At 38.0% G+C, this 27,595-nt stretch overlaps 1 protein-coding gene across 18 annotated transcripts in view; it reads right to left on the reverse strand.

Moving 5' to 3' along the window:
* VEPH1 (ventricular zone expressed PH domain containing 1) overlaps nt 1-27,595 on the reverse strand; it is a 759,919-nt gene that overhangs the window by 43,071 nt on the left and 689,253 nt on the right. For all 18 annotated transcript variants that reach the window (XR_007155827.1, XM_047876091.1, XM_047876078.1 and 15 more), the window contains one exon: nt 26,067-26,201. Coding sequence is in view for 17 of the 18 variants with exons in the window: in XM_047876091.1 (XP_047732047.1) it covers nt 26,067-26,201 (135 nt within the window). In the remaining variant the exon portion in view is untranslated. The remainder of the gene's footprint in view (nt 1-26,066; nt 26,202-27,595) is intronic.

Here is a 27,595-nt window from a genome sequence, read left to right on the forward strand (position 1 = left end):
TTTGGAGAACTATATAAAAAGTCTCTTGCAAAGCCTCTTAGGGGAAAAATAGCCAAATAGCCTGGAAAGATGAGAGGATATTTACAACGTTATGTTGATGATAACGACAGCATGAGTCAATGCTATGGATTCTGTAAAAGTGCAAAGTGGCCTCTGGGTCTTATACAGTGGTCGATGTAGTGTGAAAGGGTATGGGGAAACAATTTTCCAGAAATCAGTGAAAGCATACATCTGGAAGAACTTTGGGTTCTGGTACATTTAAATTCTGTTTAAAGCTATTTTTTGCACAGATACAAAACATAGGATTGCCTCATGTGTTCTGTGTGCCTATGGTTAATGGGATCAACTCTAGGCACATACTTCAAGTATGCTTTAAGATATGTAAACAAGAGTTTTTTTCCTTTTTTAACGATCTCCAATATTTTCACAAAATAGGAGGGCTTTATGTCTTTACAGCTATTTCTAGTGTACGAATTCTAACTATATGGAGTCCAGGGTGTGCAAAACTTTATTGAGGGAAAAAAATTAATGAGTCATCCTTATATCCCTTATCTTTATGTTATTCATATTGTCCCACATTGTGCAAGCATACATAGCGTCTTGTAAGAAACATACTGTGCACTGAATGAATAAACTAGCAAAAGAAACTCTAAAGAATATTTATGCTATAATTTAATTTTTAAATCAACTTCTGAAAAATATTACTATTCAATTTATAGCAATTAGTATTTATAGCACCTGGTGTCAGGAACCAAGGATAAATAGATGAAGGAGACATTGTCCTATATTCCAAGGATGTGATACAATAATGCATTGGGTGCATAGTATTCCTCACAGAGGAAAACTGAAATACATCTTTATTTGTGATTGTTATGATTTTATCTTCTTCTGGTGTGACTCTTTCAGCTCTCAACTGGATTAAAGCCCCCTTGGCAAGGAGACTAATTTCTTTCTTTTCTTTTTTTCTTTTATTGTTGAGAAAGAGAGAGAGTGAGCGGGGGAGGGCCAGAGAGAGAGGTAACACAGAATCCGAAGCAGGCTCCAGGCTCTGAGCTGTCAGCATAGAGCCCGATGCGGGGCTCAAACCCACAAACTGTGAGATCATGACCTGAGCCAAAGTCGGACGCTTAACCGACTCAGCCACCCAGGCACCCCAAGAAGATTAATTTCCATATTATTTTACAGCTTCTGAAAATACTGAATATATCACTTTGCTCATAATAGATGTTCAATGAATCTTTGTAAATGTTTACTAATTGAGACACACAGATTTTATCTCCCATTTATATCAACAGTAGCATTTAGGTTTTAAACTTTCATGTCTATTCAATTATGCCCACTCAGCCCTTTCAGTTATATTTTTTAAAAAATATACCTGCATCTCTATGTGTGTTACAGGAATTCATTTTATTTAATTTTATAAAACAAGTTTTTAGAATAAAATGTTAGTAATTGAAGAATATTTGTCTAAATCCATCAATATAGCATGTTGACTGTCGTTCTTAGTTTTTCCAAATCACTGGTTCTTAGGAGGTGTCGGTATCTGGAATCCCAGGGAAACTTGTTACAAACATCAAACACAGGTTCCATTCCTAGAAACCTAATGTGACTAGCCTGTGTTTGTGCCTGGGAATCTGCATTTCTAAACAAGCCCCTAGGTTATTCTGATGTGCAATGACTGGTGATTAACCCTACATCCTTGGGAACAGATGAGGATGACTGATTTGCTTCCATTAATCGGTATTTGAGGAATTTTTCAATCCTCTTGTGCATATGTTTATACTTTTCCACAGTAGTTTGGCTTCAAATGACAACATATACAATCTGGTTGCAAGAGCAAAAATTCCATTCTTGAAGATCAGAGACATTATTATTCCAAATTGTACAACTTGGAAAGAAGAGAAGAGGCGTGAAAATTGAAGCTTTTTAGGCTTATCTGAAAGTTGGCAGAAGGCTGGGATGTGTGAGGAAGGAGTGGGCAACAGGTGGGAGACAGGCTCTGAGCAGAGGCAGCAAGGGTGCTGAGCCAGAACCACTCATAACATAATTCTGTATTCAATGTAGATGTCACACATGCACTCTGTTCCATTGTCTCTCCTTTCTCTATCCCAGACTAATAAGGGAACTCTAGGTACATATGAGTATATAAGGTTAATGTGGCCAGCTCCTTACTATTACTATAGATCACAGAATAGACTTGACTTTTTCCCTATCCTTTGAGTACCAGTGTGTTGGGACACTGCTTGTTGGCAAGTTGTGGCAATTCCAACCATGGGTCTGGCTCCAAGTGGCTGGAAGAAAGCATGTTTGATTCACTTCTGAGAGAAGTTTTGAAGAACTCTTTCATGTAAGAACCAACAAATATGATAGATTATTTGATTTGACTCAAAAAGTAAAGTTTTCACATTTGCCTAGGGATCATGAGAAAATAATGTGAATATAAAATGTTGGCAGTAAACATTATAAGAGTTTAAATAAAGCAGTTTATGCAAAAGCTAATGCAAGCATATGGATTGAGTGGAAGCTAAAGGTGGAAAATTGGGTGAAGCTTCATAAATGTTTGATAAACCCACAATTACTTTCTTTATGAACCTAATTTCTTTTAAAATTTAGTCCATTAAAGGCAGCAAAGTATTTTTTAATCAGAGTGGAAGCCAGGGCAAAAGATTACCAGTGTTCAAAATATCAAGAAAATTTGACATTTTTACAGTGGTGATAGCAGTAAAATGTAATCATTGGAACCATTGGCATGACAGCCAGCATCAGTGGTTGCCACCTGCATTTAATAACTGTATATTGAGCATCTAGCACTGCTGTGTCCAGTAGTCCCCCCTTATCTGTGGTTTCACTCTCCAAAGTTTCAGTTACCCACTGTCAACCCCAGCCTGGAAGCAGATAATCCTTCTTCTGATGTATCATCAGTAGGTCAGTTGTAGCCTAAAGCTACTACGTCATACTCCCTGCATCATTCACCACAGTTCATCTCCTCACTAGGCACTTTATCATCTCCTGTCACTACAAGAAGAATAGTGAGTACAGTATAATAAGATATTCTGAGAGACTACACTCACATAAGTTTTATTGTAGTATATTGCTATATTATTCTATTTCATTATTATTTGTTGTTGATCTCTTACTGTGCCTAATTTATATATTTTTTTGTCATTTGTATTGTTTATTTTTTTTAAATATATGAAATTTATTGTCAAATTGGTTTCCATACAACACCCAGTGCTCATCCCAAAAGATGCCCTCTTCAATACCCACCACCCACCCTCTCCTCCCTCCCACCCCCCATCAGCTCTCAGTTTGTTCTCATTTTTTAAGAGTCCCTTATGCTTTGGCTCTCTCCCACTCTAACCTCTCTTTTTTTTTTCCTTCCCTTCCCCCATGGGTTCCTGTTAAGTTTCTCAGGATCCACATAAGAGTGAAAACATATGGTATCTGTCTTTCTCTGTATGGCTTATTTCACTTAGCATCACACTCTCCAGTTCTGTACATGTTGCTATAAAGGGCCATATTTCATTCTTTCTCATTGCCACATAGTACTCCATTGTGTATATAAACCACAATTTCTTTATCCATTCATCAGTTGATGGACATTTAGGTTCTTTCCATAATTTGGCTATTGTTGAGAGTGCTGCTATAAACATTGGTGTACAAGTGCCCCTATGCATCAGTACTCCTGTATCCCTTGGGTAAATTCCTAGCAGTGCTACTGCTGGGTCATAGGGTAGGTCTATTTTTAATTTTTTGAGGAACCTCCACACTGTTTTCCAGAGTGGCTGCACCAGTTCGCATTCCCACCAACAGTGCAAGAGGGTTCCCGTTTCTCCACATCCTCGCCAGCATCTATAGTCTCCTGATTTGTTCATTTTGGCCACTCTGACTGGCGTGAGGTGATATCTGAGTGTGGTTTTGATTTGTATCTCCCTGATGAGGAGCAACGTTGAGCATCTTTTCATGTGCCTGTTGGCCATCTGGATGTCTTCTTTAGAGAAGTGTCTATTCATGTTTCCTGCCCATTTCTTCACTGGATTATTTGTTTTACAGGTGTCCTAATTTATAAATTAACCTTTATCATAGGTATGTATGTAGAGGAAAAAGCATAGTATATATTTGGCTCAGTACTATCCATGGTTTCAGGGATCCACTGGGGGTCTTGGAATGTATCTCCAAGAATACAGCAGGGGGATTACTGTACTACCACGTGGTACTAGACCACAGAGGGTGCTGATATGGAATGAGCTCAGTGAAGGGGCTTTCTTTTTCTCCTCTGGAAGTCAGTTAGCAACATAACCATACTCTGCAGCCATGCAGGTTATTTTCTCTTATTTCCCCCTCATTATCCCTGATACCATTCTCATTCCCAGATGCTCCACATCACCTTTACATAAGTGATTTTGGGTTTGATATATTTCTTCAAACATGTCTGGGTTCTTGAAAAATATGCTTACTGTGTTTTTCATTTTCATAAATGTTATGCCATGGACCACATTCTATTACTTGCTTGTTACTCTCAAGAGTACATGGCATTGTGTGTGTACTTAGTTTGTTGCCACTGCCATAGAATGATGTGGTGCACATCTGCCACTGTCTCATTTTAATGTAACCATTCCGCTAGTGATAGGCGCCAACTGTGCCCCATGTTTACACTTACATGAACCATGCAACAATGAATATCCTCATACACATCCCCTTGTGGACGTAAGTATTTTTCTGGATAATCATGCAGAAGTGGAATTGTTGGGGTGACTGGGTGGCTCAGTGGGTTAAGCATCTCAATTCGGCTCAAGTCATGATCTCATGGTCCGTGAGTTTGAGCCCCATGTCAGGCTCTGTGCTGACAGCTCAGAGCCTGGAGCTTGCTTCGGATTCTGTCTCTCTCTCTCTCTCTCTCTCTCTCTCTCTCTCTTTTTGCCCCTCCCCTACTCATGCTCTGTCTCTCTCTCTCTGTCAAAAATAAACATTAAAAAAATTTAAAAAAAGAAGTGGAATTATTAGATCACAGGGTATGTTTAAGAATGTACAGAAAATATGTTGGGTTGTTTGTTGTTTTTTTTTTTTATGTTTCTGCATAGTTCGGGCTTTCTGAGCAAATTTTACTAAAACTTGGGACTCGGGCTAAAAGAACAAGCTTGAGAAGTAATTTATGACTTATTAGAAAGTGAGAGACCATTTAGAGAGATTTATCTTCCCAGAAGTATGTGTTTACATCTCAAGGTGGGGATGAGACCCAGGATTTAGAGACATGTCTAAGCTGTCAAGCTGGAGACACTGGTCTTATCCTCGCCCTGGAGAGATTTATTTATATTCCAAAAGGTAGAAAAACCCAGAATCTTTCCCAAGGAGCAAAAATTTTTCCCTCCTTCTTTCAGATGAGTGGGGGTGCTGGCCACCCCCACCCCACCATATAAATATCCAGATTCATATTCTCAGTATTTCTTTTCCTATGGTATGGACCTTGTATGTGTAGGATGACACCAGGTTCTCATTGTGTTGCCCAGGATTAATAATGGAAGCAAAGGGGAGTCAGTGAGGTTATTAGCTGTAAATAATCTGCTCCGCTCCAGAAATCTTGTCTGCATGAGGCATTAAAAATTGAACATCATGCATATCCTTAACTTCACTAAGTTCTGTTAAATTGCTTGTCAGAATGATCCAATTTACATTCCCACCAGCACAATATGAAGAATTCCTTTTCTGCACCACAATGGAAGGCTTTTCTAGGCTCTGAAGTTTCTGGAAGGATTACTATCTAACAGTCTTTTCTTATATCTGAAATAGGCCATACTTTTGGTGGCCACAGTCATATTGGTCTGCTTGCATCAGAGGCTGCCAGTAGTCTCCAATGACTCCTTAAACCATTGCTTCTTAACCAGAGGAAAAATCAACCACATTTCTGTGGCAAATATTGTATTTTTTTTCCATCTTTATTGCCTTTTGCTAACATAAGAAGTATCCCAAGATCTGGGAATCAGACCACCCATTTTAGGTACAATTATTTTAATACACAAGTACATACCAACATTTGGCCAGAGTCCAGTTTTACTTAAGAACTATCATTTTGTTGATGTGTTTACTACTTGGAGCAGTTACAATGGGGAAAAAACGGACTCTGCTATGGATCTATGGAGAAGGCATTGCTTCCCATGATGTGAGAATTTCAAATGTCTCCACTTAGTCATTCAACGGGTAGAGCACAGCACTCAGCACTGATGAAGTAATAAGAGAACAAGGCAGATGTGATGTTGCACTACCCCCTCAGAGAGAAATGGATAAAGTAAACTCTGGTCTATTTACACAATGGAAAACTTTATAGATACTAAAATGAATGAGCTAGCTTCACATGTGTGAACAGACAGATATATTTTTAAAACATAATGTTAAGCACAGAAAGGATATGCAAAAGATATGTGCACTATAACACATATGTAAAATTTTAAAACAACAGTACAAAAATATCTGTGGAAATAGAAATAATACACACCAACCTCAAGAGAATATTTGCAATTCCTTTCTTCTGGCAAAGGGGAATATTTGAAGTAAATATGGAAGAAATGTAAACATCTCTTCTATCTTGTGATGGGAATGGGTATCATCTTTCTGCACTTTACTGAATTTATGAGCTGTTTCATAATAAAATAGAAAATAAAAGTGAGGCAGAGAACACAGTTCAATGAAGCAGAGACTGGCCAGGTTTAGGATCTGTCAGGAAGAAAGGTGCAGAACCTGGTGGGGGGCTTCCTTGGTATCCCTCAAATCTCTTGTAGGGAAGTCCCTTATTTTGCCTGTATGAGGCTGGTCTTGGTGGGGAAGATCAGTAAAGGACCATCTCTTTCTCTTGACTTTTGCATCTAAGTCTATGTGCATTTCTTCTTGTTGGGGGACTCCGCACTAAAGCTTCCTGTAATCTAGTTCTTCAAACTCAGGGACAAAGAGATGAACACAAAATGCTAAGTGTTTCGTTTCAAAGCATTGATGTTATGTTATTTTGTTTTAGAAAAGAAAATAAAGCAAACCTAAAGCTTTAGGTTTGCACCTAAAGCGTGCAAACACCAGCGTCTGTCATAGGGAAGTGTTATGGAATGGATTCAATGACACATGATACATAGAAATAAGGGATTTTTTTTTTTTTCTGCAGAGTGGTATGGCATAAAGAATGTAGATTTTGGAGACAGAAGATCTGACTTTGAGCCCTGCCACTGCCATTCACTAGCAGTTCTTGGGAAATAACTTAATTTCCTGGTGCTTTCAATGCAATTCTCATTCTGTAAAATGACTGGGATCCCTAAGCTGTCTCTTTCAGAGAGTTGTTGCCACAAATAAATTCATGGATAATTGCATCACTTTGTAAACTGTAGAGAAATAATACAAAGTAGTGATAATGACCATGAGTTGAACAAAACAAGATAAGGAGCTCTTTTTTATGCATATAAAATAGAGGGTGTTTTTTTTTTTTTAATCTCTTAGCTAGATAAATATGTAAATCTTTCTGAAATGAGTGGCTTGTTTAAGAAACACTGATGTTAGGCGCCTGAGAAACATATTTTGTTTTCTAAAAGCAAGTAACACACTTATCTGTCTTTGTTAGTTTGTTGTCAAACCGAGGAATATTGGATGTAATGAGATGCAAACATAGAAGGATGTAATGCAACACGAACATTTGAAAGGGGAGTAATGACATGTGCATGTTTGATGGGGCCATAATGAGATGTACAAATAGAAATGCACATAGAAATGTGCATGGGCAAAAGTAATGAGATGCATAAATGGATGGGTGTAATGATGAAGGCATTTGGGGGGGATGTAATGTGATTTATAAATGGAAGCATTAAATGGGAAGGGTGGAAAGGGCAGGTCATGATAAGAAGCAGAGAGAAAGAATGCAGTGCTATGCATGAATGGAGGAGCTAATAATATGTGCATGATGAGGATGTAACAAGATAAAAATGGGATGGCATAATGAGGTTCACAGATGGAGGGATGTAATGAGCTGTGCAGAAAGGAAGGAATCATGACAAGCATAAAAGGAAGGATTTAATGCCGTGAATAAAGAAATGGGCATAGGAAGATGTGGGGACTGAAAGGAAAGGCAAAAAAAAAAAAAAAAAGGAAGGGGACACTAGTGAGGGAATGGGAAATAACAAAGTGGGCAAATGGAACACTAATGAGATGCTGAAATTAAAGGGTGCAACGAGGTGTACCCATTTGGGGAATCATTAGACACATATATAGGTTTATAATGAGGTACCTGGGCCCTGATCAGACACAGACTACAACGTTCAGTTCTTACAAAGTCAGAGCAGGGCCATAAAGATATCTAAGTTGTTACAAATCCAAAAAAGAGAAAACTAAACAGGTGACTTAACCACAGCCTCAAAGGTTATAAAGCAATGATTTTATAGATGCTGTTTATGGGGCACTCACTGTGCCAGGTGCTCTGCCGGGTGTTTAACTAGATGCATCATCTCATAATGCCTTCCTAGCAACACTATCGGGCAGATGAATTTGTTCCTAGTTTATAGATGAAGAAGTTAAGCTTCGATGAGGTTAACCAACTTGCCCAGTGCATGTCGGTGGGAGAGATGTGACTCAAGCCGAGTCAACTGGATTCCAGTTGCCTTTGCCTCTCTTCCAGTATTTCCATAAGAATAGTTGGTGGGACCTTCTACCTCAGAATCACCTGGATCATGTGTGTCAGAAATGCAGAGTCCCAGGCCCACCCCCCAAATTACCACTTGCAAGATCCACAGAGGTCCCAGGAACTTGCATTTAAACAAGGTCTCCAGGGACTCGTGCATGGACTAAGGTCTAAGAACTACTCAGCAGCACTGGAGTGGGGGTGGTGTTCTAATGTTTCCCATCAGCTCTGGGAAAAGACCATGAAGAAAGGGGCTTACACTGAGCATGAGCAATTTGTCATGGCTACAAGGGGGACTGTGTAGAAGGAATTGCCAGACCCTGGAATGAGGCATCAAATGATTCTATTGACTGTATTTAGCACAGAACTTTTTAAAAAAGGCTCCTATCTCTAGGAATGGCCTTCAGTAATAACCCCAAATTGTAGTGAAGATAGTATAACAATGTAACAATATATTGAAAATAATTAGACTTTAGGAAATATTTGTATACTGAATTAAAAAAAAATAAAGGTTACTTCGTAATCCCTAAAGGAGAGAGGGTAATGTGGTAATGTCTCCCTAGAACCAAGAGTTTGCTAATCTACACGCAATGTACAGAATCTTTTAAAAAAAGGCAAACAGTGCCACTGACTGTTCTCTTTCTTGATATGTCAATTACTGAGATACTTAAATTGCTGAGTTTTTACATTAAAAAAAACAGGATTTTATATTTTGAAATGAGTGTTAAATTTGAATGACTACTCATATTTTAGTGACACAGCCTCTGCTCAAAACATTTTTAGAAGTCTCTTCCAAAACTATTTTGTAGGGTATATTCATGAGCCATGTACAAAAGTTTCATTACTTTAGTGAAACCCAGCTTTTGCTAAACAATAACTATTATTCAGTATGAACAGTCTCTTTTTATAATAGACCTGGGCCTACATAAATTTTTGGCTATTGTGAAAATAGATCTGTCTCAAAGGATGAAACCTTTGTTATTCATTTTGTTTAAGGGGTCTTGCAGAGGAAGTACAATAAAATGATACTAGTTACCATGTACTGAGCTCTTACTGTGTGCTAGTCACTGTTCGAAGAATTTTACATGTATTATGTCTTCTTTTTTTTATAAATTAAAAAAATTTTTCAGTGTTTATTTTTGAGAGAGAGAGAGAGAAAGAGAGAGAGAGAGAGAGAGAGAGAAACAAGGTATGATCAGGGGAGGGGCAGAGAAAGAGGGAGACACAGAATCTGGAGTGGGCTTCAGGCTCTGAGCTGTCAGCACAGAGCCTGACACGGGGCTTGCACTCATGAACCACAAGATCATGACCTGAGCCAAAGCTGGATGCTTAACGAACTGAGCCACCCAGTTGCTCTACATGTATTATGTCTTCTAAATCTTATAACATCCTTATGAAGTGGGTATTAGTGTCTTGTTAAGGAAGATGAAGCACAGAGGACTTAAATCAAAGAACCAGTAAGCGCTGGAGACAGGATTCAAACCCAGATCCTGAGCTCCTAACTACCATGCTTCCTCTTTGCTTGAAATAAAGTGCTGTTTATTCCAATAGTTTAGTGGCCAGGATTTGTAGGCACTCACACAATATCCATGATAGCATCAAGGGAAAAAGTAAAATATTTTACTCATGCACTGATCGTTTAAGAAAAGAACCCAAACGACTATTTGGATTGAAATAGACTTTTCGGAGGAGTGACATACCTCTGTTCCCCCAGGAATAGAGTTATTTTGTTAACTATTCTCTAAAGTGTGTGTGTTTTTTTAATTTCCTTGACTGATGCAGAACATCTGGCTGACTGTGAAGGAATGTTCACTACAGTAGTAAAATTGATAAGCTTCATTATAGGACAGTCTGGCTTGTGAAAAATGAAGGAAATACAATACATGTGATAAACCAGGTTTTAAACTATACTGAGAAAATATTTATCCTGCCAATTTTAATTTCTTTAAAAAAGCTTATGTAAAACATGAGCATAATATGTGTGGGTGGTGGTTAGGGAGATAGTAATAGTGTGTATTAATTAGCCAAGTGTAAGGGTAACAATTTTCTAATTTTTAAATAGTTAATGGTCACTTAGGTTCAATGTATTTATAAAGTCATGTGCAATCACTTAATATGAATTGCGTGTATAGAACTGTTTAAATGAGGGTCCTATAGATTGTTATAATGTATAGCTCTTAAGGGGAAGAAAATATGAACGAAGGTAGAGACAGCATTTAGGGAGGTAAAGTTTAGAATCTGGCTAGACTTCCAAACTCTGTAGTCCTAAGACATCAATAAAAGGCATGCTTATAAAAGTCTCCAGAGGATGTGCTGTTCTCAAGGACTCTCTTCACCTTGGAGCCTGTCTTCTTATGTTAATCACGTTAATCCCTGATGAACTGTTATGTGGCTATGGCGGAGGGTTGCAAGTCTACTGATAGTGCAGAAACTATGATAAAAGTTCATCTTGGGGTTAAGCTAATACTCTCGCAGAGCCACCTAGCATTGCAAGTCTCACACACGCAGTAGGGTGCACAGCTACGGTCACACTGGCCTCATCTCGCCTGGTGGCCATTGTCTGTCTGCTTTTCCCTTGGCCAGTAATGCTATGGATGAGCTTGCCCTCTTGTTTCCAAGGGGAGTAGTAGAGCACAGGTTGGGGCTGAGAGGAGAAGCAGAGATTCTTGTGAAGAGAAGCTCAACAGAAATCCATCCTTTTCCTCATTCAGAAAATAACTTTTAGGGGGTGACTGGGTGGTTGAGTCAGTTAAGCATCTGACTTTGGCTCAAGCCTCATGGTTCATGAGTTCGGGCCCCACATTGGTCTCTCTGCTGTCAGCATGGAGTCCACTTCGGATCCTCTGTCCCCCTCTCTCTCTGTCCCTCTCATACTTGTGCTGTCTTATCTCTCTCAAAATAAAGAAATAAACTTAAAAAAAAAAGAAAATAACTTTTTCTTCCCCTTGGCTCTAAAGACCATCTTTTTGTTGCTCAAACTGGGTTTCCTACTTTTTTTTTTTTGGTCTTTTAAACCTTTTCTTTTGGTCAGCATCACGGCCCTCTATCTTCTTAAAGATCTCCCCTACCTTGAAATCTTTCACCATTTAATTACCACTCAACCAAAAGACAGAAGTTCAAGGTTGGATGAACTCTGTTTTAGCACCTAAATAGCTGATCACTACTGGAGAAAATCATATTTCCTTTTTTTACTTTAAATTAAAACACTTTTTTTAATGTTTATTTTTGAGAGAGAGAGAGAGAGATAGCATGGGTGGGAGAGCGGCAGAGGGAGAGGGAGACACAGAATCCAAAGCAGGCTCCAGGCTCTGAACTATCAGCACAGAGTCTGACGTGGGGCTCAAACTCACGAAACGTGAGATCATGACCCGAGCTGAAGTTGGACGCTTAACCGACTGAGCCACCCAGGCGCCCCTCCATTTTTACTTTAAATCCATTGCTGCAGATCCCAAATGGATGTTTCTCATGGTCTGACAGTCCTGCTATAGTTCCCTAGTAACTTCGTGGTTCTTTTGTCTGAGAATTTCATTTTAGACTTTATTTCCTCAAACTTCCTATATTCCATCCTCCCTCCCCCATCAACACTTTCAGCTGATGGCCTTACCCCTTATGTCACTGAAAAAGATGAAAAGTCATGAAACAGAACTCATTCATGTTTCTCCCATCAAATCTGTGTCTGTGTGCAATCGCTTTCTTTCATCTGTTCATCACCCTCACCCTCTCTGTTGTATCATCCCAACATTTGCAAACATGTGCTGGAGAATTCCATTCCAAGCCATCTCCATATTTCCTTCATTTGTGAACCCACTCAACTCCAGCCTCTAAAACATTTCTCTACAGATGCTGTCTCCTTCCTCATTCTTCCTTCTTCATTTCTTCACCAACTCCATTTTGAACCTTGCCTTTAAAACTCCATTAAAACTGCCTTTTCCAAGTTGCCCAATTGGATAGGCACTTTTTTGTACTTTGCTGCCTTGACCTGGCTGCCAAATCCCATTCACTTTCTTTCTCTCTCTTTCTTGGATTCTCTTGAGACATGTGACCTCTAAACTTTCTGAGTTTCTTTTGTCTTTGGACTGCTCTCTGGATTCAATCCTTCATTGGGTCCTTTGGCTGTCTAGACTGCCTTGTCAGATTGCCTTAATCTTCCTGTGGTGTTCACCACCTCTGTGCCAACAATTCCCTCATCTGTGCCCTAAACCACAGATTTTCCTACTAGACAATTACACTGGGACATCTCACAGACATTTTAAATTTAAGATATTCTAAAGTCTCCCTCACCCTTACACTCACCCATTAGCTTGCTATGTCCTTTTTACCTCCAAAATTTATACTGAATGTGTCATTCATTTCTATCCCTGCCAGGACCATCCCAGCTCAACCTACTCTCTTTTCTCATCTGGGTGGGCAATAGTCTTCATGATCTCCCTGATTCCACTTTTGCCCCTTTCTCATCTAGCCTTCACATGGCAGACAGGTTGATCATTTGAAATCAGGCTGGGTAATAATGTCTGCTGCTCAAAACTCTTCAGTGACTTCCCATAGATTGCAATAAAATCTAAGCTCCTTGCCATGGCTTACGAGGCAGAGGTAAATTACCCCAGACCATGTTGTTTGGTCTCTCTGCGCCTCTCCTGCTCTTGCTTTCTCTGTCTCTCAAAAGTAAATAAACATAAAAAAAATTTTTTTTTAAAGCCTAGACTCTATTTTTTAAAGTTTATTTATTTATTTTGAGAGAGAATGTGAGCATGAGCAGGGGAGGGCAGAGAGAGAATGGGAGAGAGCGGATCCCAAGCGGGCTCCATGCTGTCAGTATGGAGCCCAATGCGTGGCTGAAACTCATGAACCATGAGATCATGACCTGAGCCAAAATTAGGAGTCAGACGCTTAACCAACTGAGCCACCCAGATGCCCCAGCCCAGACTCTATTTTAATGTCCACCATTCTCCCAACCAGTTCTGTGTTTGGGCCAGGGGTGTCCCAGACATTTGCATCTGTGTCTACATTCCACCCTCAATCTGCCCTCTCAACCCCCTTGCCTTCATATTCCTATTATGATTTATATTCTCATGGAGTTTACCTCTTAATCACTAGATTTTATTCATACATTGTTTTTTTATTTTCATTTCTTTTTCTTTTTAATCTTCTCTCTTTACCTTGCCTTTGCTTCCTAGATAGTGCCAATCATATTTTCCTGGTTCTCAGCTTACAGCCTAGAAGTCCTCACCCCAATCTAGACTTTTCAAATCACAAACCCAATTCCCATTTACCCCATCCTCATTAGCTTGCCCTGAAAGGGAGGGCTCAACATAACTAATCTCTCTCAAACACCATGATACACCCTGGTCTCCCTCGAGGCTGACCTACAACACTTGTCACTTACATCACACATGTAGACTTAAATTTCCCTTAAGAATGTGAATAGTTACAGCCTATATACAATAAACGCACTCCTTATTTATGTACTTATTTCCTCGAGCACTGTATTAATACTGCAACTCAACACATTAACTCTAAGTCTTGGGGAGCATCAGAATGTCTCCTTTTGTTATACCCAGAATTGGTGCTTCAGTTTTATTTATGCTTTGACACTACAGTCAATTACCCTGGGACCTGTCAAGTATGTTTGTAGCAATGTGGACTGAAAACAAATCTCCAAATGTTAGCCAGATGGGGCATATTTTATTTCAGCAGTAAATTTAATTTTTTTTTTTTTTTTTTGTTTCCATAATGGGCAGTTTTGAGACCTCATTTCTGTGGCATATGGAATTTTTCCATGCTTTGGGAACTGGAACATGTGTGTCAATAAAGGAAACTTCTCTCTCAAATTCCAATCTTTTAGCAATCCCCAATCAATTTTGTCAACCGTCTGGGTCTCTGATAATCAGAGCGCCGCTCCCTCTGAAGGGCTGGGCCGCACATGCACTAGCATGAAATTGTTAATGGTATCTCCAGTTGCTCCCAGAGGCCATCTTCCTCATTTCTAAAGTAGACTAATGGATTTTCTGCCCTCTTTCTAAAATCTTTATTTTATAATGAAAATTGAGGAGCTTAACATGGATTTTTCTTTAAATATACTGTTCATTTACATTTACTTACAGAAAGCAATGTAACTAAAAGTAATACTTCTGCAATAATTTTTTTCTTTGGCTATAAAAGAAACACAAACTTCTAACAGAAAATTTCAAATATGCTAGTCCCATCAACCAGAGTTAACCATGGCTAACATTTTAGTATATTTCCTTTTCATTGTTTTAATGGGCAATCCTCCAAATAATCCTTTTTATATAAATAATTTTTTATCTTGCAATGTGGCATTTGACATAGCATTGTTTCATGTCATTAAACATTTCTCATAAATATGATTTTTCCTGTTTTCTTAATATTCTTCCATATGGAGGCATATATGTGTATGTCTTAAGACATTTATGCTATTTATAAATAATTCCACAATATTTATTTGATGTGCATATTTTAGGTTTTGTACAAATTTCAGATTATTTCTTTAGAATAGATTCCTAGAAATGGAGTCACTGTGTTAAGGGATATGAATATTTTTAAGACTCTTGACCTGTATTGCTAAACTGTTTTTTAGAAGTGTTGAAATAATTTACACTTGAACTAAAAATGTGTGAGAGTGTCCAAACTCTCTTGCTGTAGCTAGAACTGATTATTATCCTTCTAAAAATGGATTAAAAGGGGTAATGTGAATGTTATTTTAATTTCAATTTTCGTATCTTTGACTATTGATGAAGAAGAATACTTTTTTTGAACTGAGTCTCCTTTGAGTTGTTTGCTCAGTGCCTTTGGCCCATTGATTATTGACTTGCATGAACTTATGGTATCTTCAGGATATTAAACTTTGTCTTTCATGATTATTACACATATTTTCATTTTAAGTTATTGTGCATGATAGGTTTTTTTTAAAAGCTTTATATTTTTATGTAGTCAAATCTATCAACACTCTATTCTTAGACTTTACTTATAGGTTAATTAATTTTTTTAAAAAGACAGGAAAGCAAATACAAAGGATAATGTAACAAATACTCATGTACTTGCCATATTAATAAATACTGATATTTTGCTTGATTTTTTAAAAAAACAAAATTACAGATGAAACTGAGATTTCCTTAATTCCCTTTCTAGTAACATTTCCCTCTCTCTTTTATCCACCTCCTACTGTCAGGAATTTTGGTGTGATTCCAAATATGGTATTATATTTTTACCCCAGGTATATATACCAATAAGCATTCATAATACTGCTTAGAGTGTTATAAAAATTTATGTGAGCTATCATACTATTTATCATACGTTTGCAACTTGCTTATTAAAACTTAATATCCTTTGAGCACCAGGGTGGCTCAGTTGGTTGAGTGATCGACTACGGCTCAGGTCATGATCTCATGGTTTGTGAGTTGGAGACCAGCATTGGGCTCTGCGCTGACAGTGCAAACCCTGCTTTGGATCTTCTGTCTTCCTCTCACTCTGTCCCTCCCCTGTTCGTGCTTTTTCTCTCAAAAATAAATAAATATTAAAAATAAATAAATAAGATAAAACTTAATATCCTGTTTTCAAAATTTATCCCATGTTATTACATATCGGTCTAATTAATTCACTTTCATTGCCTGTATAGCATGATTATATCACAACATTTTCTTCATTTATATACTGATGAACATTTGCATTGCTCCTGATGTTTTGGTGCAAATAATGTTCAGTTGACATCTGTACATGTCTCCTGGTGTTTCACCTACAAATGGAATTGAAAGATAATAGGGTAGAGGAGTTTATTGCCAGATTGTTCATTTTAAACGGTTATAAAGAAAAATTTCTTTTTTTTCTTTTATTTTTATGAAATTTATTGACAAATCGGTTTCCATACAACACCCAGTGCTCATCCCAAAAGGTGCCCTCCTCAATACCCATCACCCACCCTCTCCTCCCTCCCACCCCCCATCAACCCTCAGTTTGTTCTCAGTTTTTAACAGTCTCTTATGCTTTGGCTCTCTCCCATTCTAACCTCTTTTTTTTTTTTTCCTTCCCCTCCCCCATGGGTTCCTGTTAAGTTTCTCAGGATCCACATAAGAGTGAAACCATATGGTATCTGTCTTTCTCTGTATGGCTTATTTCACTTAGCATCACACTCTCCAGTTCCATCCACGTTGCTACAAAAGGCCGTATTTCATTTTTTCTCATTGCCACGTAATATTCCATTGTGTATATAAACCACAATTTCTTTATCCATTCATCAGTTGATGGACATTTAGCACTCTCAACAATAGCCAAATTATGGAAAGAAAAATTTCTTAAACTTGGACTAGGATAGAACATTTTTGTATGTTTTAATACAAAACTTCTTTGTGGTAAAAAAAAATAAGCATTTCTTTTTTTTTTAATTTTATTTTTTATTTTTTTAAATTTACATCCAAATTAGTATATAGTACAACAATAATTTCAGGACTACATTCCTTGTGCCCCTTACCCATTTAGCCCATCCCCCCTCCCACAACCCCTCCAGTAACCCTCAGTTTGTTCTCCATATTTATGAGTCTCTTCTGTTTTGTCCCTCTCCCTGTTTTTATATTATTTTTGTTTCCCTTCCCTTATGTTCATCTGTTTTGTCTCTTAAAGTCCTCGTATGAGTGAAGTCATACGATTTTTGTCCTTCTCTGACCGACTAATTTCACTTAGCATAATACCCTCCAGTTCCATCCATGTAGTTGCAAATGGCAAGATTTCATTCTTTTCGCTTGCTAAGTAATACTCTGTTGTATATATATACCACATCTTCTTTATCCATTCATCTATCGATGGACATTTGGGCTCTTTCCATACTTTGGCTATTGTGGATAGTGCTGCTATAAACATGGGGGTGCATGTATCCCTTCGAAACGGCACACCTGTATCCCTTGGATAAAATGCCCAGTAGTGCAATTGCTGGGTCATATGATAGTTCTATTTTTAGTTTTTTGAGGAATCTCCATACTGTTTTCCAGAGTGGCTACACCAGCTTGATTCCCACCAACAATGCAAAAGAGATCCTCTTTCTCCGTATCTTCGCCAACATCTGTTGTTGTCTGAATTGTTAATGTTAGCCACTCTGACAGGTGTGAGGTGGTATCTCATTGTGGTTTTGACTTGTATTTCTCTGATGATGAGTGATGAGCATTTTCTCATGTGTTGGTTGGCCAGCTGGATGTCTTCTTTGGAGAAATGTTTATTCATGTCTTTTGCCCATTTCTTCACTGGATTATTTGTTTTTTGGTGTGGAGTTTGATAAGTTCTTTACAGATTTTGGATACTAACCCTTTATCTGATATGTCATTTTCAAATATCTTCTCCCATTCTGTCAGTTGCCTTTTAGTTTTGTTGATTGCTTCCTTCACTGTGCAGAAGCTTTTTATTTTGATGAGGTCCCAGTAGTTCATTTTTGCTTTTGTTTCCTTGCCTCCGGAGATGTGTTAAGTAAGAAGTTGCTTCGGGCAAGATCAAAGAGGTTTTTGCCTGCTTTCTCCTCGAGGATTTTGATGGTTTCCTGTCTTACATTAGGTCTTTCATCCATTTATTTTTGTGTCTGGTGTAAGAAAGTGGTCCAGGTTCATTATTCTGCATGTCTCTGTCCAGTTTTCCCAGCACCACTTGCTGAAGAGACTGTCTTTATTCCATTGGATACTCTTTCCTGCTTTGTCAAAGATTAGTTGGCCATACGTTTGTGGGTCCATTTCTGGCTTCTCTATTCTGTTCCATTGATCTGAGTGTCTGTTCTTGTGCCAGTCCCATACTGTCTTGTTGATTACAGCTTTGTAGTATAGCTTGAAGTCTGTGATTATGATGCCTCCTGCTTTGGTTTTCTTTTTCAAGATTGCTTTGGCTATTTGGGTTTTTTTCTGATTCCATAAAAATTTTAGGATTATTTGTTCTAGCTCTGTGAAGAATGCTGGTGTTATTTTGATAGGGATTGCATTGAATATGTAGATTGTCTTGGGTAGTATTGACATTTTAACAATATTTGTTCTTCCAATCCATGAGCATGGAATATATTTCCATTTTTTTGTGTCTTCTTTCAATTTTACAAGCTTTCTATAGTTTTCAGTTTATAGATTTTTCACCTCTTTGGTTAGATTTATTCCTAGGTATTTTATGTTTTCTGGTGAAAAATAAGCATTTCTGATAAAATGCTCAAACATTTTTCTGTTAAGCTTTGAGTAGTATTAAGATTCTGTTTTTTTTTAACGTTTATTTATTTATTTTAAGAGAGAAAAAGTGCAAGTGGGCAGGGGCAGAGAGAGACAGAATCCCAAGCAGGCTCTGTACCACCAGTGCAGAGGCCCAATGTGGGCCTCAGACTCATGAACTATGAGATCATGACCTGAGATGAAGTCAGACACTTAACCAACAGAGACACCCAGGTGCCCCACAGTGGTATTACGATTCTGAAAAGCTAATTACTCACCCTCCTTGACTGTCACTAATGGTCATTTATGAATATAATTAATGATTATATATTTCTTAAGTACTTTTTTATTTTTTAAGTAGATTAATCTGTTATACTTTTATCTACAGTGTATGTACATTCTTGTTTTTTCCACATCTTTGCCAAGATTTGTATTGCTACAATTTTTCATTCTTGTTAGTCTGCTCTTTGTAAAATGGCATATCATTTTAAAATATTTAAATCAATATTTTCAATGATTTTTAGTGAGACTAAACATTTTTTCTTATGTTTATTGGCCATTTGAGTTTCCTGTTCAGTGAATTTTCTGTTCACATTCTTTGCCCAGTTTTGTCTTGAATTATTTGTCTCTTCCTTGTTGATGTAGCAGATTTTTGTGTTAGTGACACATATTTCAAACACTTCTCATACCTTGTGCTTGCCTTTTTTATTATAGTGTCTTTTGTAATACACATATTTAAACATTTATGTAGTCAACTATTTATTTATTTTTCATGATTTCTGCTCACTTACATCTTAAGACATTCTTTCTTATCCCGAGGTCATAAAGACAACTTTTGATATTTTCTTCTAATTATAAGGTTTCATTGATAGCATGTAGGCTTTGAATCAACCTGGAGTTATCTATATAGTGTCTTTGTTATTCTTGAGAGAAAGAGAGAGAGAAATGTTGGCCAGAGAATATTAGCTAACCTGTATTGAGAAACCACAACAGTGACCACTGTTCTGAGAACTCTCTATGTATTAATTTATTCAATCCTCAAACAGCTCTATGAGGTAGAAGCAAATATTATTGCCATGGTACAGATAAAGAAACTGGATCTCAGAGCCAAAGTCTTCAGAACTGGCAAGTGACAGAGGCAGATTTAAAGACAGGAAGTCTGACTTCAGAGCCACGTTTACCTACTTTGCTAGGTGTATGAGTCAAGATAGGTGGGTTATGCTGCAGTAATACCAAAACCTTAGTTTTTAACAGAACAAAAGATTGTCTCTTCCTCGTGCGAAGTGTAGTGGGTCTGGATGGCTCTCCAGAGAGCCGTCTTCCTTGGAGGTGGCTCAGAATTCTGTGCCCATCTGCTGGCAACTTAATATCAACCTCTGCTTCTACAATCACCATGGTAAGTGAAAAGAGGGAACACAGAGACTCATGTAGTTGTTTTTAAAAGCTTCTGTAGGGAGTGACCCATATCCCTTCTCACATTTCATTGGCTAAAGCAAGTCACATGGCCAAGCCTTAGTTCAAGAGGCAGGGAAGTGTAATCTTCTTATGTGCCCAGAGTAGAGAAGAATCAGATACATCGGTGACAGCTATGGTGTCACCATGGCATGTGCTCATGTTTTAGCTCTGCCATTGACTAGCTGTGTGACTTTCAACAGGTTCCTTTGCTTCTAATTTTAATATTTGGAAGACGGCAGCACTCACTTATTTATTCAGTTGGTACCCATTATTTGTTGAGACCCCAGTGTATGCCAGCTACTATGTGACCCTGCAAATGCAATAGTAAATGGGGTACAACTCCTGCCCTCAAACAGTTTGCAATTTAATCGTTATCTAACTGTTGATCTTCAGTTCTAAAATGTCAAGACTCAATTAAAAAGCAACCACAATAACAAAACCTCCAGAGCATTACATTCTAGAGACTCAGGCATTTTCCTAAGAGTTTCTTCCTTTTTGGGGGACGTGAATCCACCTGACAGCAGCGTTAACTCATTTACAGCAACAGATGCACATGCACATAACTTTCAAATTGCTAGTGCATGTACATACTGGCACACGTGGGGAAAATAAAGCAGACTTTGGATTATTCTCCCAGCTATTTTGAATTTAGTGAGCAGAACACTTCATAAAAAAACAGAAGAAAATCAATTCGATTGAGAAATACCTATGCAGATAACTTCGCTACATAATATACATTCTAGATATCAAAGTGGTTTTTATTACTTATGAATAAAGAAAATTACAAAACTAAAGATTTCAAAACCTTTTTGATTTGCAGCTAATTTTTCCCTAGAGGAATATTTATTGGTATAAAATGTAAGAAGTATGAAGAAGTATATTTGTGAATATGCACAAAACTGGTTTGCCAATTTAAAAAAAAATCTCTTAGGACTTGAAGCAGACTGCCAAGTTTTAATTTACTAGTTGCCTGTAGTGAAAACACAGTTTTCATGAAAAATTTATAAGAATTTGAGCCATTGTCTTTAATCATGAGGCAACAGTTTAAGATTTGAATGAAATACACACAAAAATTCCATTCTACTTTGCATTGATGCAATTATGGCATTTCCTTTATTTTTAAAACTGCAAGTCTAATTCTTAAACCAAAGCCAAAAAAGTGATGCAATAGTTGGATACATCTTCAGTGTCTTACAGACCATTGTAAATAAATTTCTGATTAATCACATTCATTTGTCATCCTTTTTTAAAAAAATTTTTTTTTCAACGTTTTTATTTATTTTTGGGACAGAGAGAGACAGAGCATGAACGGGGGAGGGGCAGAGAGAGAGGGAAACACAGAATCGGAAACAGGCCCCAGGCTCTGAGCCATTAGCCCAGAGCCCGACGCGGGGCTCGAACTCACGGGCCGCGAGATCGTGACCTGGCTGAAGTCGGACGCTTAACCGACTGCGCCACCCAGGCGCCCCTGTCATCCTTCTTATAATCCTTCAGCACTTAAGAGATATTGACTTAGTTTCACAATATAACAGTTTTTGATTAACTTGCTACTTGTTCATACTTTGAATTTATTTAACATTGCTATGCTTGTTCCTCACCTAATAGTAAAACAAGGACAGAGACCATGATTGTATCCTCTCAGAACCTCTGGTTTGCCCAGTAAGCCTCCAGTACTTGTTCTGGGCTTTCTTAAAGGCAAAATAAGAGTAATAGAATCTTTGAGTATGGGAAGAGCTTAGATAAGCTGGTTATATTTATGAAGGAGAGATCAATAACCATTCTCTATTTTCATTATATATATTCTCCCTGAGTGATCCAGTCTACTGCCATGACCTCAAGGGCTACCTTATGATTTCTAAATCCATGCCTCTCTTAATGGCCTTCTTCCAGAGGCCCACACAGGCATTTCAGACACCACCACCACCTGGTTATATATACAGATAACTCAGACTCAAAACATGAATAACAATGCTTTATCTTCTTCCTCCACCTCCGTTTCCCTTGTGGTCTCTTTTTTCAGAATGGTGCGATCATCCATTCAGCCATACGAAGCACCTGGAGTCATCCTTAGTTCTTCCATTTTCCTTATTAAGAACCAAGTCCTGTTGGTTCTACTTCTTTAATAGCTCTTGAATCCATCCTCTCCCTATAACTTCCAATTTTATTTTTGACCTTCATGTCCTACCTAATTCTAGTAATAGCTTCCTAAGTGGTCTTCCTATTTCCAGCCAGGTTTCTTCAGATTGTTTTCTCCATACCCAGGCCTGTGAGTTTTCTCATCCAAATCTGATCACATCAGTATATGTACAATTCCTGTTTCACTCTATCTGGCGAATGGCTATAGTTCCACATTCTGGGCTTTTCCCACTATGGGTGTCTGCCCAGGAGGTCTCAGTCAGTTGTGTCCTGAGATTGTTGCCCCTGTTTCCACACTCCTAAAATGTGTCTCAAGTCATACTTGCTTGTCTCAATAGAGCTCTTTCTCACCCTGACCATGCTCTCTCTCTTCTGTTCACCTTATTTCCATTTCCTTGCTTTGTGGCAATTGCAGAGGACAAGGGGAAGAGAAGTATGGAGGGAAGAAATAAAAAGCACTAAAGAACTGGAGCCCAGTTTCCTGATGCTCTTTTCCTTTTAATCCTAGAGTCCATGGTCTTCTTTTGTAAAATGTTTTCTATTCCATACCACTCTGCAGTTTTTGTGTGCCTCTGAGTGGAATGTGTTATGTCAGTCTGTGAGCCTCAAACAACACTATTGAGGATATGGCAAAGCTATTCCATAGTATTGCTGCCTTGGCATCCATTTTCTTTGGCCAAGTGGGCTGTAGGGGCCTTAAACTGACACTAATCCCCTCATGCATAATCATGCCCTAGAAAACAGCCTGCAGAGTCACAAACAAATACATACCCCTGATATGATGCCTCCAGTGGCTCTCATGATCAACAGTTTCCCCTGGTTCCTAGGGCCTTCTCCTGATATGCCTGCTAGATAGACTCTGGTGAGGCTTACAGAAACCTGCTTTTTGTTGAATTGACCAATCTGGCCTTATCCTGGGAACCCGAAAGCTCTCTATCTGTAGCTGCTATAAAGGCATGTGTCCCAGGTCCTGCCTCTTTCTCTGCTTGCACCTTGTCTTGACCTCCCCATGTAGCCCCTCAAGGTGTGCCATGTACTTCCCTCAGAACCTGTGAGTAATCAATTTCTCTATTTCAATTTCTCCTGTGGTCTGTTTTTGAACTGAGATTCACCATCTGGCACTTTGTGCTACATTTAACAAATGGTAATTTAACAGTCATAACAGGCAATGACCCTGTCTACCAATATCACTTTGTCCTTTCAAAGATTACCACATGAAAAATCATTAATTAATAATTGTTTTTTGATAATGATGAAAGAAGTTAAAGGAAGGAAGAAAAGAATGAAAATTTAGAAAAAGGCAAACTGTTTCAAGATAATCTTGAATGTTGGCTTAAAATAATATGTTCTAGGGGTGCTTGGTGGCTCAGTCAGTTAAGCGTCTGACTTTGGCTCAGGTAACAATCTCACAGCTCATGAGTTTGAACCCCATGTCAGGCTCTGTGCTGACAGCTCAGAGCCTGGAGCCTGCTTCAGATTCTGTGTCTCCCTCTCTTTCTCTGCCCCTCCCCCACTTGTGCTCTCTCAGTCTCTCTCAAAAATAAATAAACATTAAAAAAATAAAATAATACATCTATTACAATTGCACCAGAAACCATAAGATACCTAGGAATAAACCTAACCAAAGAGATAAAAATTCTGTATGCTGAAAACTATAGAAATTGAAGAATACACAAAGAAAAGGAAAAACATTCCATGCCTATACTACCCAAAGCAATATATACATTCAATGCAATCCCTATCAAAATAACATTAGCATTCTTCACAGAGCTAGAACAAGTAATTCTAAAATTTGTATGGAACCATGAAAGACACCAAATAGCCACAGTAATATTGAAAAAGAAAGCCAAAGCTGGAAGAATCACAGTTTCAGACTTCAAGCTGTAATACAAAGCTGTAAACATCAAGACAGTATGTTACTGGCACAAAAATAGACACATAGATCAATGAAACAGAATAGAGAACCCAGAAATGGACCCACAAATGAATGGCCAACTAGTCTTCAACAAAACAGGAACAATTATCCAATGAGAAAAAGACAGACTCTCCAGCAAATGGTGCTGGGAAAACTGGACAACAACATGCAGAAAAATGAAACTGGACCACTTTCTTACACCATACACAAAAATTAATTCAAAATGGATGGATGAAAGACCTAAATGTGATACAGGAAACAATCAAAATCCTAGAGGGGAAAAGACGGAGCAACCTCTTTGACCTCAGCCACAGCAACTTCTCACTGGACATGTCTCCAGAGGCAAGAAAAATAAAAGCAAAAATGAACTATTGGGACTTCATCAAGATAAAAACCTTCTTATAGCAAAGGAAACAGTCAACTAAACTAAAAGGCAAACGATGAAATGGGAGAAGATATTTGCAAATGACATATAGGATAAAGGGTTAGTATCAAATGGGGCTCCTGTGTGGCTCAATTGGTTAAGCGTCTTACTTCTGCTCAGGTTATGATCTTACGGTTTCTGAGTTTAAGTCCCATGTTGAGCTCTGTGCTGACAGTTCAGAGCCTGGAGCCTGCTTTGGATTCTCTGTCTCTCTGCCCTTCCCCTGCTCACACTCTGTCTCTCAAAAATAAATAAACATTAATTTTTTTTAAAAAAAGTTAGTATCCAAAATCTATTAGAACTTATCAAACTCAACACCCAAAAAATAATCCAGTGAAGAAATGGGCCGAAGACATAAATAGACACTTTCCAGAGAAGACATCCAGATGGCTAACAGACACATGAAAGGAGGCTCAATATCATTTATCATCAGGGAACTACACATCAAAACCACAATGAAATATCATCTCACACCTGTCAGAATGTCTAAAATTAACAATTCAGGAAACAATAGATGTTGGTGAAAATGCAGAGAAAGGGGTACCGTTTTTTGCACTGTTGGTGGGAATGTAAATGGGTGCAGCCACTCTGGAATACAGTATGGAGATTCCTCAAAAAAATTAAAAATAGAACTACCCCATGACCCAGCAATTGCACTGCTAGGTATTTATCCAAAGAATACAAAAACGCTGATTTGAAAAGGCACATGCACCCCAATGTTTATAGCAGCACTATCAACAACAGCCAAAGTATGAAAAGAGTTCAAATGTCCATTGACTAACAAATGGATAAAGAAGATGTGAGATATATATATATATATATATATATATATATATATATATATATACACACACAATGGAATATATATCTTTTGGCAATCAAAAAGAATAAAATCTTTCCATTTGCAACAAGGTGTATTATGCTAAGTGAAATAAGTCAGAGAAACACAAATATCATATGATTTCACTCATATATGGAATTTAAGAAGCAAAACAGATGAACATAGGGGAAGGGAAGGAAAAATGAGATGAAAACAGAGAGGGAGGCAAACCATAAGAGACTTAAATACAGAGGACAAACAGGATTTCTGGAGGGGAGGTGGTTGGGGGAAGAACTAAATGGGTGATGGGCATTACGGAGGGCACTTGTTGGGATGAGCACTGGGTGTTATATGTAAGTGATGAATCACTGGGTTCTACTCCTAAAACCAATACTACACTATATGTTAGCTAATGTGAATTTAAATAAATAAAATTTGTTTATTAAAAATTTTTTAAAAAATAATGAAATAACATGTCCAAGGGAAGAAACATTTACCTTCTGCTGTGGAAATGTGGACTCCATCATGGCTGTTTCAAAGCTGTGAGCACCATCTGCCTGGGTCTTCTCCCACAGATCTCTGAGGAATTGTACAGAATGACTCTGTATAGACAGTGGCTCAGGAAACAGGCTCTGAAAGGCATTAATGAGAAAACCATAACATTATCTCTTACCTGAACAATAAAGTTTGATTGATGACAAGGTACCATTTGGGCTTGGTTTGAACTTCAGCATGGTTTAAATTTAAATAAAACAACAAAGAAATCTATCTCGAAGATCAAACACATGACGCATTTTGGGCTTTTCATTTTTTAATAGAAGATTAAAATTATTGAATAGGACTCCAAGGCAGTTGATACTGATCTCTAAATTTGTCCAACCTTTGTAACATAGTGTTACCTTGATCATTTACCAAACATGGTACTTAATTGGAAAATGGTTAATATAAATATTCATATTTGTTTGTGCAAAGATCTGATAATTATGACATAAAATTAAAACTAAAGTCCAAATATCAAATCAGTTTATACAGGGTAGATCATGAAGGCTAGAAGTAAAATGACTAAAAGTTCATTATGCAACAGCTCAAACATGAACAGTATGAGTGGGTGGTGGGGGAAACAAAAACATTTTTTTGGGTGTTTTTTTGGGTGTTTAGGGGTGACTATTCCTAGATCTAATAGTCTAAGTTCTGAAAAACAAGATTATTTATGTAGAGAAAATCACCTTTCTCAACACCCAAAAAACAAATAATCTGGTGAGGAAATGGGCAAAAGACATGAATAGACACTTCTCCAAAGAAGACATCCAGATGGCCAACCAACACATGAAAAAATGCTCAACATCACTCATCATCAGGGAAATACAAATCAAAACCACAATGAGATACCACCTTACACCTATCAGAATGGCTAACATTAACAACGCAGGCAACAACAGATGTTGGCGAGGATGCAGAGAAAGAGGATCTCTTTTGCACTGCTGGTGGTAATTCAAACTGGTACAGCCACTCTGGAAAACAGTATGGAGGTTCCTCAAAAAATTAAAAATAGAACTACCATATGACCCAGCAATTGCATTACTAGGTATTTATCCAAGGGATACAGGTATGCTGTTTTGAAGGGGCACATGCACACCCCATGTTTATAGCAGCACTATCAGCAATAGCCAAAGTATGGAAAGAGCCCAAATGTCCATTGATGGATGAATGGATAAAGAAGATGTGGTATACACACACACACACACACACACACACACACACACACACACACACACGAGTATTACCTGGCAGGCAAAAACAATAAAATCTTGCCATTTGCAACTACGTGGATGGAACTAGAGGGTATTATGTTAAGTGAAATTAGTCAGTCAGAGAAAGACAAACACATATAACCTCACTCATATGAGGACTTTAATACACAGAACAGATGAACACAAGAAGGGAAGCAAAAATAATATAAAAACAGGGAGGGGGACAAAACATAAGAAACACTTAAATATGGAGAACAAATAGAGGGTTACTGGAG

The sequence above is a fragment of the Prionailurus viverrinus genome, chromosome C2 (genome assembly GCF_022837055.1).
Source record: "Prionailurus viverrinus isolate Anna chromosome C2, UM_Priviv_1.0, whole genome shotgun sequence".
Taxonomy (NCBI): domain Eukaryota; kingdom Metazoa; phylum Chordata; class Mammalia; order Carnivora; family Felidae; genus Prionailurus; species Prionailurus viverrinus.